Source organism: Macaca thibetana, chromosome 14 (genome assembly GCF_024542745.1).
Source record: "Macaca thibetana thibetana isolate TM-01 chromosome 14, ASM2454274v1, whole genome shotgun sequence".
Classification (NCBI taxonomy): Eukaryota; Metazoa; Chordata; class Mammalia; order Primates; family Cercopithecidae; genus Macaca; species Macaca thibetana.
In genome coordinates, this window is record NC_065591.1 from 29,739,024 (window position 1) to 29,759,194 (window position 20,171).

General features: G+C 39.4%; 1 protein-coding gene across 2 annotated transcripts in view; it reads left to right on the forward strand.

The window, feature by feature from the left end:
* PAMR1 (peptidase domain containing associated with muscle regeneration 1) overlaps positions 1-20,171 on the forward strand; it is a 99,721-nt gene that overhangs the window by 16,593 nt on the left and 62,957 nt on the right. For both annotated transcript variants that reach the window (XM_050758751.1, XM_050758749.1), the window contains exon 2: positions 17,422-17,598. In XM_050758751.1, the coding sequence (XP_050614708.1) occupies positions 17,422-17,598 (177 nt within the window). The remainder of the gene's footprint in view (positions 1-17,421; positions 17,599-20,171) is intronic.

Genomic DNA, 20,171 nt, shown 5'->3' on the forward strand with positions numbered 1-20,171 from the left:
GGAACTGGCCCTTACCGCCACATTGAAATTCCCTGAAATTCGTACAGCTGAAGCCAAATGGCCAATGTGACCTTTCCACAAATGTAATTCTGATAAATGGAGGAAAAAAAATGCAAGCAACAAGATGTTGTCTATTTATTGCATTTTAAAATATCTTTAGCTGGTTAACTTGAAAATTTCTCAAAATATATTTCATGTATCTATTTCTTACATATTCATTTTTTGGGGTACTTTTCTGTCTCTGTTCAAGCTGGGAGAGAAAGAGGGATAGTGGATTTATCAAACCAGAGGGGAAGGAGCAAAGTTACAAAATCATCCAAACCATCACCTCCTTATTGCTGGGAACTGGTTTTATTTTTGCAAATATAGTCATGTGCTATTTAATGACATTTTGGTCAATGACAGACTGCATATATGATGGTGTTCTCGTAAGTTTATAATAGAGGGCACTATTCATAATAGCAAAGACATGGAGTCAACCTAAATGCCCATCAATGGTAGACTGGATAAAGAAAATGTGGTACATATACACTATGGAATACTACACAGCCATAAAAAATCATATAATGTCCTTCACAACCACGTGGATGGAGCTGGAGGCCACTATCCTAAGTCAACTAACACAAGAACAGAAAACCAAACTGCATGTTCTCACTTATAAGTGGGAGTTAAACACTGAGTACACATGGATACAAACAAGGGAACAAAGGACACTGGGGCCTACTTGCAGATGGAGGGCGGGAGGAGAATGAGCATAAAAAAATATCGCTTAGGTACTATGCTTATTACCTGGGTTATGAAATAATCTGTACATCAAACCCGCATGATACATAGTTTACCTACATAAAAAAGCTGTGCATGTACCCCTGACCCTGAATAAAAGTTAGAAAAAAAAGATTATAATGGAGGTTCCTGTTTCCAAAATGGTGGCATAGAAGCAAGCTAGCTTCACTCTCCTGACACAAAACCAAAAATAAGTATATAGCACTGAGATTTTTAGCAGCAAAGTCCCAGAACTCAAATATGAGGATAACTGAGTTTCAAGGGCTACAAAGAATTGCAAAAAACTCCGAGCAGATGGTAAGAGAATTGAACTTCTTTATCGATAATGTCCCTCTCCACAGTCTTCCCAGCACGAGGCATATTGAAAATTTTCTTCTGACTCATGGTTTCTACACTGGAAAAACTGATATTGAGGCGGATAACCAGCTTCCCCACCATCTTGGGTTCTTTGACAGGAGATCGTTTCCTGCCTCAAAGTGCACAGGAAGCATTTAAGTACCTGAAGGGAAAAATATCCCTGGCAACAGCCAGAGATAAGCCAGAGAAAGGACTACCATCCACAGCCCTGGAAACTCTGCTCTTCAACTCGGCCAAAAGAAACACCAAATCAGAGTGGTGATTCAGTGACACTATGCTGCAGGAGGTACATCTACAAGTTCCCCAGGCATGAACTCCTAGCCAGCCTTTCAAAACTATTGGGGTATTCCTTTTGGGAATTCCCCAATTTGGAACAGGCAGTGTTTTGTTTGTTTACTAGAGCCAAGGCAAATCTGGGCTTAAGACACCATCTACTGCCCAAAAAGAAGCAGCAATTCAGCAGGAAGGAAAAAAAAAAAAGATTTCAATAGGTAAATTACAAAGAATCTCTAAGCAAACATACCCAATAAAAAATAAGGCATTCAGAGAAAAAAAACAACAGCAAACAGGGAACCATGACTTCCCCAAATGGACAAAACAAGGAACAGTGACTGACCCTAATGAGATGGCAATATGTGGGCTCTGACCAGTAATTTAAAATAGCAGTTTTAGAGAATCTCAGTGATTTCTAAGATAACACAGAATATTCATTCAGAAATTTATCAGAAAAATTTCACAAGAGATTAAATAATAACAAAAAAACCAAACAGAAATCTTGGAACTGAGAAATACATCTGCTGAACTGAAAAATTTATTTGAAGCTTTCAACAGCAGAATGGATCATGCAGAGGAAAGAATCAGTGAGTTTGAAGTCGGGCTATTTGAGGCCGGGCATGGTGGCTCACACCTGTAATCCCAGTGCTTTGGGAGGCCGAGGTGGGCAGATCACCTGAGGTCGGGAGTTCAAGACCAGCCTGACTCACATGGAGAAACCCCATCTCTACTAAAAATACAAAATTAGCTGGGCTTGGTGGTGCATGCCTATAATCCCAGCTACTTGGAAAGGCTGAGGCAGGAGAACCGCTTGAACCTGGGAGGTGAAGGTTGCGGCGAGCCGAGATTGCACCATTGCACTCCAGCCTGGGCAACAAGAGCAAAACTCTGTAAAAAAAAAAAAAAAAAAAAAAAAAAAGGAAAAAACAAAGTCAGGCTATTTGAAAATAGAGGAGAAAAAAGAAAGAAAAGGAACAAAGATTATTTGTACAATATAGAAAATTACCTCAAAAGAATAAATCTAAGAATTATTGGTATCCAAGAGAGAGTCAAGCAAGAGCAAGGAGTAGAAAGCTTATCAAAAAAAAAAATAATAACAAAAACCTTTCCAAACTTAAGAAAGATATAAATATCCACATGCAGGAAGGTCAGAGAACACCAAACAGGTTTGACCCAAATAAGACTACCCTAAGGCATATGCTAATCAGACTCTTAAAAGTCAAGGACAAAGAGGGGACCCTGAAACCAGTAAGAGAAAAGAAGCAAATAACATATAAAGGGAGCTCCAATTTGTCTGACAACAGACTTCTGAATGGAAACCACTCAGGTCATGGAGGAGGAGGATAACATATTCAAAGTGCTGAAAACAAACAAACAAACCCTGTCACCCAAGAATATGGCATCCAGCAAATCTACCCTTTGAATATGAAAGAGAGATAAAGTCTTTCTGAGATAAACAAAAGTTGAGAGAATTACCACCACCAGACCCATCTTACAAGAAATGCTAAGGGGAGTTCTTTACTCTGAAAGAAGAAGAGGAAAAAAAAAACACTAACATGCAAAAAAAAAAAAAAAAAAAAAAAAAAAAAAAAAAAAATTGAAGTTATAAAACCCACTGGTAAAATTAAATACACAGATAACCCTAGAATACTCTAATATTAAAATTGTGGTGGGTCATTCACTCATAACTCTAGTATGACACCTAAGAGACAAATCTGTCAAAAACAATAATATTACAGCAACTGGTTAAGAAATAGGCACTGTAAAAATATGTAAATCGAGACAACAAAAAGTCAAAATTTGGGAGGGATGGGATTAAATTGTAGAATTTTTTAAAGGCTGTTTTCTTTCCTTGTTCCTGTTCTTTTTTAGTGATACAAAGTAAGTTGTCATGTGTTTAAATAATTTGTTATATCTGTAAGATATTTTTGTAAACCTCATGGTAACTCAATGAAAAAAAGACTATAATAGATACACTAAAAATAAAAAGCAATGAATTCAAACATACCACCCAAGAATAACCCTTAACCACAAAGGAAGACAGTAAAAAAGGACAAAGGAAGAGATGAGTTACATGACAAACAGAGAACAAGCCACAAAATGGCAATAGTAAGTCCTTACTTATCAATAACAACTCTAAATTTACATGAGCTCAATTCTCCAAAATTGAAAGACATAGAATGACTAAAAGAATAAGAAACAAAGCTCAATTATATGCTGCCTACAAGAAACTCACCTCACTTATACAGATACAGACTGAATGTGAAGGGATGGAAAAAGAAATTCTATGCAAGTAGAAACCAAAAAAGAGCAAGAGTAGTTATACTTCCATTAGATAGAAGTAGCATACTTCTTCTATCAGATAGAAATAGCATGCCTGTTAAATACTGTGAAAACAGACAAAGAAGGTCACTATATAATATGAAGAAGTCAATTCAGCAAGAGGATATAACAATTATAAATATCTATGCACCCAACAATGTATGCACCCAAAAATAGAGCACCCAAGTATATAAAGAAAACATTAATATATCTAAAGGGAGAGATAGACTGCAATACAATAACAGTAGGGTACTTCAACACCCCACTCCCTGTAGTGGATAGATCATTCAATCAAAAAACAAAGAAACATTGGAGTTAAACTACACAGTAGACTAAATGAACCTAACTGACATTTACCCAGCAGATTTTACCCAATTGCTACAGAATGCACATTATTTTCATCAGAACATGAAACAGTCTCCAGAATAGACCATATCTTAGGCATTAAAGCAACTCTTCAACAAATTCAAAACAGTCGAAATTATATCAGTTATCTTTTCTGACTATAGTGGAATAAAACTAGAAATAAATAACAAGAGGAACCTTGGAAAATATGTAAATACATGGAAATTAAACAGTGTGCCCATGAATGACCAAGAGGTCAATAAAGAAATTAAGAAAGAAATATAAAAATTTCTTCAACCAGAATAGGAACAGCTCCAGCCTCCAGCTCCCAGTGTGAGCGACACAGAAGACGGTCGATTTCTACATTTCCAACTGAGGTACCGGGTTCATCTCACTGGGCCGTGTCAGACAGTCGGTGCAGGACAGTGGTTGCAGCCCAAGGAGCAAGAGCCAAAGCAGGGTGAGGCATCACCTCACCCAGGAAGTGCAAGGGGGAAGGGAATTCCTTTTCCTAGCCAAGGGAAACCATGACATGCAACACCTGGAAAATCAGGTCACTCCCACCCTAATACTGTGCTTTTCCAAGGGTCTTAGCAAATGGCACACCAGGAGATTATATCCCACACCTGGCTTGGAGGATCCCACGCCCATGGAGGCTCCCTCATTGCTAGCACAGCAGTCTGAGATATAACTGCAAGGTGGCAGTGAGGCTGGGGGAGTGGCGCCCACCATTGCTGAGGCTTCAGTAGGTAAACAAAGCTTCTGGGAAGCTCGAACTGAGTGGAGCCCACTGCAGCTCAAGGAGGCCTACCTGCCTGTGTAGACTCCACCTCTGGGGACAGGGCATAGCTAAACAAAAAGCAGCAGAAACCTCTGCAGATGTAAATGTCCCTATCTGACAGCTTTGAATAGAGTGGTGATTTTCCCAACACAGAGGCTGAGATCTGAGAACGGACAGACTGCCTGCTCAAGTGGGTCCCTGACCGCCGAGTAGCCTAACTGAGAGAGCCTAACTGGGAGTAGCCTAACTGGAGTGGACCTCAAGCAAACTCCAACAGACCTGCAGCTAAGGGTCCTGACTGTTAGAAGGAAAACTAACAAACAGAAAGGACATCCACACCAAAACCGTATCTGTACATCAGCATCATCAAAGACCAAAGGTAAATAAAACCCCAAAGATGGGGAAAAAGCAGTGCAGAAAAGCTCAAAATTCAAAAAATCAGAGCACCTTTCCCCCTCCAAAGGAACGCAGTTCTTGGCCAGCAATGGAACAAAGCTGGACGGAGAATGACTTTGATGAGTTAAGAGAAGAAGGCTTCAGTCCATCAAACTTCTCAGAGCTTAAGGAGGAACTACGAACCCAGCGCAAAGAAACTAAAAAACCTTGAAAAGAGATTTGACGAATGGATAATTAGAATAACCAGTGCAGAGAAGTCCATAAACGACCTGATAGAGATGAAAACCATGACACGAGAACTACGTGACAAATGCACAAGCTTCAGTAACTGACTCGATCAACTGGAAGAAAGATTATCAGAGATTGAAGATCAAATGAATAAAATGAAGTGAGAAGAGAAGTTTAGAGAAAAAAGAGTAAAAAGAAATGAACAAAGCCTCCAAGAAATATGGGATTATGTGAAAAGACCAAATCTACGTCTGATTGGTGTACCTGAAAGTGACGGGGAGAGTGGAACCAAGTTGGAAAACACTCTGCAGGATATTATCCAGGAGAACTTCCCCAACCTAGCAAGGCAGGCCAACATCCAAATTCAGGAAATACAGAGAACACCACAAAGATACTCCTCGAGAAGAGCAACTCCAAGACACATAATTGTCATATTCACCAAAGTTGAAATGAAGGAAAAAATGTTAAGGGCAGCCAGAGAGAAAGGTCGGGTTACCTACAAAGGGAAGCCCATCACACTAACAGCAGAACTCAAACAAATTTACAGAAAGAAACAACCCCATCAAAAAGTGGGCAAGGGATATGAACAGACATTTCTCAAAAGAAGACATTTATGCAGCCAACAGACACATGAAAAAAATGCTCATCATCACTAGCCATCAGAGAAGTGCAAATCAAAAGCACAATGAGATACCATCTCACACCAGTTAGAATGGCAATCATTAAAAAGTCAGGAAACAACAGGTGCTGGAGAGGATGTGGAGAAACAGGAACACTTTTACACTGTTGGTGGGACTGTAAACTAGTTCAACCATTGTGGAAGACAGTGTGGTGAATCCTCAAGGATCTAGAACTAGAAATATCATTTGACCCAGCCATCCATTACTGGGTATATACCCAAAGGATTATAAATCATGCTGCTATAAAGACACATGCACATGTATGTTTATTGTGGCACTATTCACAATAGTAAAGACTTGGAACCAACCCAAATGTCCATCAATGACAGACTGTATGAAGAAAATGTGGCACATATACACCATGGAATACTATGCAGCCTTAAAAAAGGATGCATTCCTGTCCTTTGTAGGGAAATGTATGCAGCTGGAAACCATCATTCTCAGCAAACTATTGCAAGAACAGAAAACCAGACACTGAATGTTCTCACTCATAGCTGGGAATTGAACAATGAGATCACTTGGACACGGGAAGGGGAATATCACACACTGGGGCCTGTTGTGGGGTGCGGGGAGGGGGGAGGGATAGCATTAGGAGATATACTTAATGTAAACGAGGAGTTGATGGGTGCAGCACACCAACATGGTACATGTATACATATGTAACAAACCTGCACATTGTGCACATGTACCCTAGAACATAAAGTATAATAAAAAAAAAATTTCTTCAAACAAATAATAATGGAAATACAACATACCAAAATCTATGGGGTACAGCAAAAGTAGTATTAAGAGGGAAGTTTGGAGCAATAAACACCTACACCAAAAAAGTGGAAGGAATTCAAAAAACCTAACAATGCACCTCAGGGAACTAGAACAACAAAAATATCAGAAATTAAATAGAAGCAAAGAAATATAAAGATTATAGCAGAAATAAATTAAATTGAGACCAAAATTTAAGAAGATTCAATGAAACAAAAAGTTGGTTTTTTGAAAAGATAAAATCAACAGACCTTTAGCTAAAATTAAAAAAAGAGGAATCCTAATTAAATAAAATTAGAAATGAGAAAAGACATAACCAAGACCACAGAAACACAGGGAATTATTAGAGACTATTACGAAAAACTATAATCCAACAAATTGGAAAATCTAGAAGAAATGGATAAATTCCAGGACACTTGCGACCAAGATTGAACCAGTAATAAATAGAAAACCCCAACAAACCGGTAATGAGTAACAAGGTTGAAGCTGTAATAAAAAGTCTCCCATCAAAGAGAAGCCTAGGACCTGATGGCTTCACTGCTGAATTCTACCAAATATTTAAAGAAGAATTAATACCAATTTTCCTTAAACTCTACCAAAAAAATTGAAGAGGGAATATTTCCAAATTCATTCTATGAGGCTAGCATTGCCCTATTATCAAAACCAGATGAGGATAGAACAACAGCAAAAAAGGTAACTAGAAGCAAATATCAATAATGAGCACAGATGCAAATATCTTCAACAAAATGCTAGCAAACTGAATTCAACAACACATTAAAAGGATCATTCACCATGATTCACCCCAAGGATGCGAGGATGATTCAAATAATATGCAAATAAACAGACATGGTACATGCATCAAAAAAACCAAGAACAAAAACCATATGATCATTTCAATAGATGCTGAAAAAGCATTTGATAAAATTCAACATCCCTTCATGATGAAAACCCTAAACAATTAGACATAGAAAGAACATACCCCAAAATAATAAAGGCCATATGTGACAAACCAACAGCCAATATCATATTTAATGGGGAAAAATTGGAAAGATTTCCCTCTAAGATTGGGAATAAGGCAAGGATGCCCACTTCCACCACTTTTATTATTCGTTATAATACTGGGAGTCTTGGCCAGAGCAATTAGACAAGAGAAAGAAATCAAGGACATCCAATTTGGAAAGGAAGAAGTCAAATTAGCCTTGCTTGCAGACCAAATAATCTTATATTTAAAAAAAAATCGAAAGACTGTACCAAAAAACTGTTAGAACTGATAAATGAATTCAGTAAAGTCATAAAATACAAATCAACCTATAAGAATCAGTAGCATTTATATACACCAACATAATCTGAGAAAAATCAAGAAAGTAACCCACTTACGATAGCTACAAAGAATATAAAATACCTAGGAGTCAGTTTAACCAGAGCAGTGAAAGAGCCATATGAGAAAAACTATAAAACACTGATGAAAGAAATTAAAGAGGTCACAAGAAAATGGAAAGATATTGCATGCTTATGGATTTGGAGAATTAATACCATTAAAATGACAATACTACTCAAAGCAATTTATAGATTCAGTGCAACCCTTAATCAAAATACCAATTACATTCTTCACAGAAATAGAAAAAGCAATCCTAGAGTTGATATGGAATCACAAATGATTGTGAATAGTTAAAGCAATCCTGAGCAAGAAAAAAAAAAAAAAAAAACCTAGAGACATCACACTACATGACTTCAAGGTACACTACAAAGCTGTAGTAACCAAACCAGCATGGTACTTACATAATAATAGACACATAGATCAGTGAAACATAATGGAGAACCCGGATACAAATCCACATTTCTTATAGCCACCTCAGTTTTGACAAAGGTACCAAGAACATACAATGGGGGAAAGAACAGTCTCTTCAATAAATAGTGCCAGGAAAACAGGATATCTATATGCAGAAGAAAGAAACTTGACCCTTATTTCTTACATACAAAATCAAATCAGAATGAATTAAAGACTAAATCCAATATGAAACTATGAAGCTACTAAAAGAAAACATTGGGGAAATGCTCCAGGACATTGATCTGGGCAAAGATTTTTCGGGTAAAACCTCAAAAGCATGGCAATGAAAGCAAAAATGGACCAATGGGATTATTAATACATTGAGCCAAAAGGCTTACACACAGCAAAGGAAACAATCAACAAAGTGAAGAGACAACCACAGAATGAGAGAAAATATTTGCAAGCTATCCATCTGACAAGGGATTAATAAGCAGAAGATACAATGTGCTAAAACAACTCAATAGCAAAAAAAAAAAAAAAAAAAAAAAAAAAATCTGATTTAAAAATGGGCAAACCCATCAATGACAGACTGGACAAAGAAAATGTGGTGCATATACACCATGGAATACTATGCAGCCATAACAAGGAATGAGATCATGTCCTTTGCAGGGACATGGATGAAGCCGGAAGCCATTATCCTCCGCAAACTAAGACAGGGACAGAAAAACAAACACCACATGTTTTCACTTATAATTGGGAGCTGAAAAATGAGAACACATGGACACAGGGAGGGGAATAACCCACACTGGGGCCTGTCAGAGGAAGGTGGGTTGGGGGAAAGCATTAGGAAAAACAGCTAATGCATGCCAGGCTTAATACCTGGGTGATGGGTTGGTAGGTGCAGCAAACCATCATGGCACATGTTTACCTATGTACCAAACCTGCACATCTTGCTCATGTACCCCAGAACTTAAAAATTAATTAATTAAATTTAAAAATGGGCAAAAGATCTGAATAGACTTTTCTCAAAAGTAGACATATAAATGGTCAACAGGTATATGAAAAACTGCAGATAAATGCAAATCAAAACCACAGTGAGATATCATCTCAATCCAGTTAAAATGGCTTTTATCAGAAAGACAGGCAATAACATGCTGGTGAAGATATAAAGAGGGAACCTGGTACAGTGTTGGTGGGAATGTGTATTAGTGCAGCCATTATGGAAAACTGTATGGAGGTTTCTCAGCAAACTGAAAATAGAACTACCATGTGATCCAGCAGTTCCACTACTGGGAATACATCCAGAAGAAAGGAAATCAATATATCAAAGAGACATTTCTACTCTTATGTTTATTGCAGCACTATTCATTATAGACAAGATACGGAATCAACCTAAGTACCCATCGGTGGATGATTGCTGAACGAAAATGTGGTACCTATATATAAGGGAGTATTATTTATTTATGCAAAAGAATGAAATCCTGTTATTTGCAGCTACATGGATAGAACTGGGGGTTATCATGTTAGGTGAAATAAGCAAGCACAGAACCACAAATATTGCATGTTCTTACTCATATGTGGAAGCAGTGATCCTGACCCTGTGTAGGCCTAGGCTAATATGTATGTTTGTGTCTTAGTTTTCAACAAATAAGTTTAAAAAGTAAAAAAAAAAAATTAAAAAATTAAAAAAAAAAATTAAAAATAGGAAAAAAGCAAAAAGCATATAGAATAAAAATATAAAGAAAGAAAATATTTTTGTACAACTGTACTTGTGTTTATGTTTTATTTAAGTTGTTGTAAAAGACTCAAAAAGTGAACACTAAAAAGTTTATTGGCTGGGTGCTATTGGCTGGGTGCAGTGGCTCACACCTGTAATCTCAGCACTTTGGGAGGCCAAAGCAGGTGAATTGCCTGAGCCCGGCAGTTCAAAACCAGTCTGGGCCACATGATGAAACCCTGTCTCTACAAAAATAATACAAAAATTAGCCGGGCCTGGTGGTGCATGCCTACAGTTCCAGCTACTTGGGAGGCTGAAGTGGGGGTATCGCTTGAGTTTGGGAAACGGAGGTTGCAGTGAGCTGAGATTGTGCCACTGCACTCCAGCCTGGGTGACAGAGTGAGACCCTGTCTCAAAAAAAAAAAAAAAAAAGTTTATAAAATTAAAAAGTTACAGAAAACTAAGGTTAATTTATTACTGAAGCAAATATTTTTGATAAATTGAGTGTAGGCTAAGTGTATGGTGTTTATAAAGTCTACAATAGTGTATAGTGAAGGCCTATGACATTCACTCAGCACTCACTCACTGACTCACCCAAAGCAATTTCCAGTCCTGCAAGCTGTGTTCATGGTAAGTGCCCTATATAGCTGTTCCATTTTTTAAAATCTTTTATATCATATTTTTTCTGTTTAGATATGTTTAGATACACCAGTACTTACCATTGTGTTACAATTGCCTATAGTATTCAGTACAGTAACATGCTATACAGGTTTGTAGCCTGTGTGTAGGTGTGTAGTAGGCTATACCACTTGGATTTGTGTTAAATACACTCTGATGTTCACACAACGATGAAACTGCTTAATGACACATTTCACAGAACATAGCCCTGTCGTTAAGTGATGCAGAGCTGTAGATGGATTCTTTCTGTAATTTTATTTAAACCTCGCTAACCCTATGAGGTCTGTAGATTTGGTGCTAATGCACCTTCATGACCACTCATTCATTCTTCTAGCATTCTAAGTTTTCCTTATCATGGTTTATGATTATGTATTTGTGGGGTCATTTGACCAATGTCTTCTCTATTGAACTGTGAGCACCATCAGGCTAGTGATGGTGTCCATTTTTTTTCTATTGCATTCCAGCGCGCCTAGGACGTAGTCAACAATAAATACTTGTAGAATGAAAGAATGAGTTCATCATTCACCCTTGCTCTAGGCATTGTGCTCAGTGGGGAAAATGAGGAACAGAGTGGTTCAAAGACTTGCTGTGGGCTAACCTTTCTTTCAAGAAGTCCCGGTATGTTAGTCCCCTGCAGATACTGTAACAAATTACCACAACTTTAGGGCCTTATAACAGCACATATGTATTACCTTCCAGTCGTGAAGGTCAGAAGTCGAAAATGAATCTTACAAGGCTAAAATCAAAGGGTTGGCAGGGCTGCTTTCCTTCCAGATGCTCTGCAGGAGAATCTGTTTCTTTGCCTTTTCAGACTTCTAGAGGCTGCCTGCCTCTTTGGATTGTGGTCCCACAGTCCATCTTCAAAGCACATCACTCTAACCTCCATTTCTGTCAGCAGACTTCCTTTCTGACTCTGACCCTCCTGTCTCCCTCTTACAGGGGTCCTTGTGACTACATTGGTTCTACCTGGATATTACAGCATATGCCTCCCATCTCAAAATCCTTAAATTAGTCACATCTGTAAAATCCCTTCTGCCAGGATTCCCTGGGGTCATTCCCTTAGCCTGAGATGGATCTTACCTATAAAGTAAATAATCATGAAGTCAAGAGGGCAGAGGTGGGCTTGCTCGTTGGAGTAGAGAGAAATGGATCTTATCTATGAAATAAAGAGTAATGGAGCAAAGAGGGCAGAGGTGGGCTTGCTCATTGGAGTAAAGAGAAATGGATCTGATCTATGAAATAAAGAGTCATGGAGTAAAGAGGGCTGAGGTGGGCTTGCTCATTGGAGTAAAGAAATGCCAGTGAAGGTATTTTAGGGAATTAATTCCTGGGTAAAAGGGAGGCCCCTGGTATGTGACAGGCCAGAGGTGACGAGTCTGCTGCTTAGGGGCAAACAGGGAGTGGAACAAACCTTAAATGGCCTTCCGTGTTGACGTACAGAATCTTATAAAAGTTGCAAATTATTTATCCTGTTGGTGTAGCCCCTCGAGTTATCAGTATTTACAAAATTCTTAGAAAACCTAGAAGAATGTAGTGCTTGCTGCGGGGTGAATAGAGGGAGGGGGTGTGAGGCATGAGCCACACCCCATGGGCATATTTGCTGTTCAGAGAGTGGAACAAACATACATCTGTACGGGGTGGGGGCTGGAGTCCAGAAATATGGACCCAAGGCAGGCCACCTGGACCTTCATGTCTAGATACCTCACTGTGGGAGGAAAGGCACCCAGCTCTGGTATCAACAAATTAGAGGCAAAGCCAGCTCTCCTGGCTCATGGCTCCAAGCTGAACCCACTGGATGGAAATATTTGACTGCTGAAGAAAGGTTAGCTCTTGAGTTCAGGCTGAATTCATTCAACAGATATTTGTTCAGCGCCTCTGTGTGCCAGCCAGCCCTGTCCTGGCAGTGGTGAACAAGTTTGATGTGGCTCCTGTTAGCTTATGGGCATGTAAGGGAGGCAGACACTCGGCAGGTAAATGAGAACAGAAAACGATTCTAAACTGTGGTAAGGACCAGGATACTGAGGATACTGAGACAGAAATAACCACAGATGGGATGGAAGGGGTGTGCATTTCAGAGGGGAATGCCAGGGAGGACCTCTGTGAACACACGTCATTAACGTGAAGGCCTGAGACAGAGGCCTGGGGAGAAGCACATGTGGGGTCCCAAGGTGGGCCAGAGCTTGGTGGTTTTGAGAAATGGAGAGAAGGTGGGAAACAGTGGCCAGAAAAGCTTGACGGAGTTGGGAGACCATAGACCTCAAAGGCCTTGTGGGCCGTGGCAGAGGATTTGAGGGTTATTCTAAAAAGCAGTGGGAAGCAAGGTGACCATTTTAAGCAAGAAATTGATCTGACATGCATAAAAAACAATATCCTTGAGAAATATGGGCGTTCTCTATTGTTTTTCTTTTTTTCTTTTTAAGCTATTAGTTTCTGAATGCTTAGTACATACTGGGTGCTGTGCTAAGCTGTTTATATGCATTATTTTGTCTAGTATTTTCAACAGGCCTAAATTGGAGAAAATGTACTCATTTTACTGGATACTAAACTGAGGCTGAGAGAGTAACGTAACTTTGCCAAGGCAAGTAGCAGAGGGAGATTCCAAACCTAGGTCTGTCGACTCCCATGTTTGAGCATCTAACCGATTTATTTTCTCTCAGTCTCCCTCCCCTACTTTTCACAATTAAAACACTGTGGCAATATATATAGATAACATAAAATGTGCCCTTTTTTGGTATCACAAATACCAAAATTTGAATAATTTGAATAACGGGCTATACCACATGGATTTAACACACTACAGCATATTATTAATAATACACATTCCACTAGGAAAACTTGGCACAGGTAGGAGCTTGTGATCTAAAAAAGAACTTATGCAGGATTCATAATCTTTGCTTCTTTCAAGCAAGCTTAGTTTTTGTCCTGTGCATATGGCCTGTGTTTATTTTCATCCCGTGGCCTTTGGGTGTGCTATTCTTTCTAACTGGATGACTTCCCTTCATTCTCTCAGCCTTTGAAAATATTTTTTTTCTATGTTAAAAAGAAGCTATATATATGTATAAAAGAAAGCTGTATTGAGTGAGAATTTTTAGATATTTTACTTGCAATGAGAAAGAAGAAAAGAAGTTGAATGTTATAATGTAGTACAATAATAAACATCAGTAGAGTGACATGTTATAGTTGATCAATCACCATTTATTGAAAATTCAGAGTGGCCAACATGTTCTTAGGGTTTATGGACACACAAAAACATTTTACCTATAGGAAGATATAAATGTACAATGAGGGAGAGAGAGCTAAGGGGTAAAGCAGAGTGCACATAATCAGAGGAGGAATGGAAGGATAGAGAAGGCTAAGAAAATGTGCCATTTTAAGTGTGTAATTCTGTGGCATTAATTAGATTCCTGTGACTGTGCAACCGTCACCTCAATCTAGTTTACCACCCCAAATAGAAACTCTGTAACCATTAAGCAACAACTCTCCATTCAGCTTTCCCCCAGCTCCTGGTAACCTTTAGTCTACTTTCTGTCTCTATGAATTTGCCTATTGTAGATATTGCATTGAAGTAGAATCAGACAATATTTGTCCTTTTGTGTTTGGCTTCTTTTGCTTGGCATGATTTCAAGTTTCATCTACATTGTAGCACATAGCAGCTCTTCATTCCTTTTCATAGCTGAATAATAGTCCATTGTATGCACATACCTCATTTTTTATTTTTTATATTATTTATTATTATTACTATTATTATTATTTTGAGACAAAAGTCTTGGTCTGTCCTCCAGGCTGGTGTCCAGTGACACAGTCTTGGCTCACTGCAACCTCTGCCCCCTGGATTCAAGCGATTCTTGTGCCTCAGCCTCCTAAGTAGCTGGGATTACAGGTGTGCACCACCGCTCCCGGCTAATATTTTGTATTTTTAGTTGAGCTGAGGTTTCACCATGTTGGCTAGGCTGGTCTTGAACTCCCGGCCTCAAGTGATCTGCCTCCCTCGGCCTCCCAAAGTGTTGGGATTACAGGTGTGAGCCACTGCGTTCGGCCCATATGCTTCATTTCATTTATCCATTCATCTCTTGATGGAAAATTGGGTTGTTTCCACCTTTTGGCCATTGTGAATGAACATTGGCATACAAGTATCTCTGAGTCTCTGTTTTCAATTTTTTAGATCTATACCTAGAAGTGTAATTCCTGGTCTATTCTGTTTAGCTTCTAGAGGAACTGCCAAACTGTTTTCCACAGGGGCTGCACCATTTCGCATTTCTATCAGCAATGTACAAGGGTTCCAATTTCTCTGCCTCTTTGCCAACACTTGTTTTCCATTTTTTCCCTTGGTTTGGATCACAGCCACCCTAGTAAGTGGTAGCTCATTGTGATTTTGATTTGCATTTCCCAAATGACTTGTGATGTTAAACATCTTAGCATGTGCTTGTTGGCCATTTATATAGCTTCTTTGGAGAAATGTCTATTCAAGTCATTTGCTCTTTAAAAAACTATGTTGTTTGTCTTTTTTATGGTTGAGTTGTATGAGTTTTAGAAATATGTCCTGGATATCAAGCCTTTATCAGAAATATTTTCTGATATTTTCTCCCATTTTATGGGTGGTCTTTTCACTTATTTGATAATGTCCTTTGCTGCACAAACATTTTTAATTTCAATAAAGTCGAATTCACTTTTATTTTGTTGCTCCTGATTTGGTGTCATATCTAAGAATCCATAGCCAAATCCAAGATCATGGATGGAGATTAACTCCTGTGTTTCCTTCTGCTGTTTCTTGCTTTTAACCATTAAATTATTATCTAGATTTTAGAAGTCATTCACTTTGTCAGCAAATCATCAGAGACATGGGAAGCACAGCTAAGTAAGTCATGGGGGTCCCCCTGAAGGGCCTCAGACAGTAGTGGTGGAAACAAATCTCAGTGGTGATTATGCTGTGATGATGTAGCCACTCATTCCCAAACACCAATGTAAGGATCTTTTCTGGTCCACTAATGTTTGTGGAAAAATGATTTAAAAAGTCAAATTTTCATAAAACTAAATTTATTTCATTTAAATAACTGTCCCACATTGTGCAAGTGGCTACCTTCTATGATATTGGCATGTTCTTATGACCTGAGGCTAAGAGTAGATGATGATACTATCTTTAAATGGCTCTACTTGGAAAATTGAGAGTGACCAACCCTGTGTCACACTTCCTAATTTAGGGAGGAAACTATGAAATTCAAGGGTTTAGAAGCCACTGCAGACGCTAGAGTTCATTTATGCGGGCCTGCGAAGCATGCTGGTGATCCCTGCCTGGAGTTTCTTGGGAAGGGTTTGTGGGGATCTTGTCCAGATTCACTTCCTCAAATATCTGACTCATTTCAGCTGTAATTGTCATCTTTGTGCAAAATTTTTAGAAATGGAGAGTGGGGAAAATGAAGAGGAAATCAAAACTAGAAGGTCTGTTTCTTAGCCTGACTTTTTTCAGGCAGCCTCTGACTGATTCCTCTTATAGGTTTTGCCAGATGGTTTTTGTTTTTATTGAAGGTATATATAAAAAAAGAAAATGAGAAGGAAAAAATCCTGCACAGAAAGGGATTTTTTTTTTTTTCTTATGGGAAAGAACACTCAGTTGCACTTGGCGCCTGAATGAAGTTGGGCTAATGAGTTCACCATTGTAAAACAGTGAAATTCTCCCAAACATACTAATTAAGGTGCTTTTTGTCTTTTCTGTTGGTTTTCGCTTTGGAGGTACTATGAAAATAGTACACTGAAAAATTGAGGGGCCGAGTTTGGAAGAAATGACATAGTCTCTACTGGGCAATCGGCCTTGCACTTGAATGACCTGGTGTGGAGACTGGTCTCCAAATTTTCTGATGGCCCACATTCCTGGGCTGCAGTGTGTAGTCATGCAGTTTAATGGCTGCCTATGGATCTGTGCAGTGCACAACCTATGTAGTCATAAACAGCGGCCTGATGTATTCTAACAAAAATACAAATGAGCATAGACACCTAGAGATGTGTGCTGGTTTATAAATTATATACATTAAGTTCTATTGCCAATCCACCTAGATTATCTAATGATGAAACTTGATTTCATATTTTAAAGATAAAAATAAAAATGAATAGCAGTTAAAACAGATTTCATCTATGCTCCCATGGGTGGTTTCAAATATTCCTTGGGGTAGGTCTCCCTACTTTGGAGACATTGGCCTGGGAAGAATTCACATGGATCTTCTTTCTCATTCAGGCAGGGCAATGCATTTATAGGGCAAAGTTGCCTCTTAGCAGTAGAGTACTTAAGAGTCTTACCACTCCCTGCCAGGCCCTAGCCTCACCTGCTGGTTTTCCATTTCAGAGTACACAGTCATTAATGAAGCCTGTCCTGGAGCCGAGTGGAATATCATGTGTCGGGAGTGTTGTGAATATGATCAGATTGAGTGCGTCTGCCCCGGAAAGAAGGAAGTTGTGGGTTATACCATCCCTTGCTGCAGGAATGAGGAGAATGAGTGTGACTCCTGCCTGATCCACCCAGGTGAGTGTGGAATGGGAGACTTCAGGTTGCCTTCACGTTGTTGGAGGCAATGAACAGGAACAGACTGAACGCCTGAATTCTAGCAGGCAGCCATCAGGAGGCTGTGGTCCCATGATTATGAAAAGTGACACAATTCAGTGTATTCTAACCAAAGGCACAGCAATAAAAGGAGTCAGTACTCTTTTCAGTGTTAAACTTGTACAACTTTGAATTCATTCACTCATTCATTTAACAAGCTGACTGAGCAGCTTTATGTACCAAGTCAGATACTAGGAATACAATGATAAAACAAAAGACACACTCCGGCATTCCCAGAACTTATAGCCTGGGGGGATATGGAGAACAGGCAGCTACCATACAGTGTAGTAAATGCTATGATAGAGAAGCATGGGGGACTATGGCAACATGGATGGGAATGGGGGCAGGTGGGAGGAAAGTCAGTGAAGACTTGCTAGAGAAAGTGGTGAGCATGCTGATGGGAGAAGCAGACTAAACAAGGTGAGGGGGCTTGGGAGGAGAAGTCAAGCCACAGAGGATAACATGTGCCAAGGTCCTGTGGCAAGAGGAAGCATGGGGTTTTGGGAGATGCAGGTAGCAGTCTGGCAGGAGAAATGTGTATGTGATGAGAGACCTGGATAAATGGAGAGAGGGAGGGAGAGGGAGAGGGAGAGGGAATGAATGAATGAGAAAAGATTAAGAGAGAGCAATCTGAAGGGAGGAACAGGAGCCAGATCCTGAAGTGCTTTGCAAACTGTGCTTCAAAGTTTAGGCTATATACTGAAGATATTTTGGTAACACTGGAAATCTTTTAGTAAAGAAGGAAAAGCAGATTTTTCTCTTTAGCTGTGGTATGGGAAAAGGACAAGCATGACTAGAGGCAGGAAAGAAATAATGGGGACCTTAATAAAGGTACAAGCTCTATGAATGCAGAGAGGTAGAGGGATTTGGGATCTGAGAGTGGAACTGACCACACATTGGGATCTGTTGGGTAGGATAGGAGAGGGAAGGCAAGAACAGAGTCAAGTCTGATGCTCTGGTTTCTGAGCTGGACACTTGGGAAATGGTCCCAGTGATATGAATGTGTCTTTGGATGAAATGAGACCTTCTAGCAGTTACTTCTTTGTGGTGATTATTGATCTTCCAATATCTCCCACTTGATATGTACAGTCAAAATATTACATGTTAAAATCAATTGATATAGTTCCTTTCTCTGTTTTGTGATGTCACCTATTTGATATACAAATAGATTTGTTGTTTTTATGTGTTTTCCATATTTGAAAACACAAGCAGATGTATATATACATACATATTTTTCCTCTTCTTACACAAAAGATAGCATATCATAAGCCTTGCTAACCATCTTGCTTTTTTCTCTTATTATTTTTTGAGACACCGTTTCACTCTGTTACCCAGGCTGGAGTGTAGTAGCTCAATCATGGCTCACTGCAGCCTCTGCCTCCCAGGCTCAGGTAATCGTCCCACCTCAGCCTCCTGAGTAGCTGAGACTACAGGCAAGTGCCACCACGCCTGAGTAATTTTTGTATTTTTTATAGTGATGGAGTTTCCCCATGTTGCCCAGACTTGTCTCGAACTCCTGAGCTCAAGCGATCTGCCTGCCTCAGCCTCCCTAAGTTCTGGGATTACAGGGATGAGCCCTGGTGCCTGGCCTTGCTTTTATCTCTTAACAATATATGCTGGAGGTCACTCTATGTCAGTATGAAACCATGTTCTTCATTTGTTTATATGGTTGCATGTATCTGCCTTGTGTGGATTACCATAGTTTATGAACATTTGGGTTGTTTCCATCCTTTTGCTGTTAACAGTACTACAATGACTACCCTTAGGCATACATCACTTAGTAGTTTTGCAGTGTATTTTCGAGGTAGATTCCTGGAAGAGGGATCGCTGAGTCAAAGGGGGGCGCATATGTCACTTCCCAGCCTTGCTTTGCCATGTTTTCTCCATACGTTTGGCATTTTTTCCAGCAGTGTGTGAGAGTACTGTTTTCCCTAAGCCTTGCAACACGATGTGTCATTTGGATGTTTGCCAGTCTCATAGGTGGGATCATGGACAGTTTCAGTTTGCATTTCTATCATTATGATAGATAATGATCTTCTCTCTGCTGGTGGCAGTGGAGCAGCAGGATCAGTGTCGAGGGGCACCAATGGCAGGGATGTCAATGGTGACTTCTAGTAGCATCTGGTAGCACCAGGGTCCTCACTGGGCCAGTGTGGTTTCCTGTAGTTCTAGGTTGTATAGCTCTGCATTTGGTCCCCTGGCCCTTCTAGCAACTTTGTGAACTATCTAATGTCTTTTTTTCCTTTTTAATTGATACATAATGTTTGTACACGTTTATGGGGTACATGTGATATCTTGTTACTTGCACAGAATGTGTAATAATCAAGTCAGAGTATTTAGGGTATCCATCACCCTGGGTTTTTATTATTTCTGTATTTAGTGTCTTTTTAGTATAGCCTTGTTCATCTTAATCACCAGGCTGGTGTCTGTGGCTTATATCTAAGCACTCTGATGTGACTGTGCTAAGAAAGAGAGTTGGCCAGGGCTGCTGATAG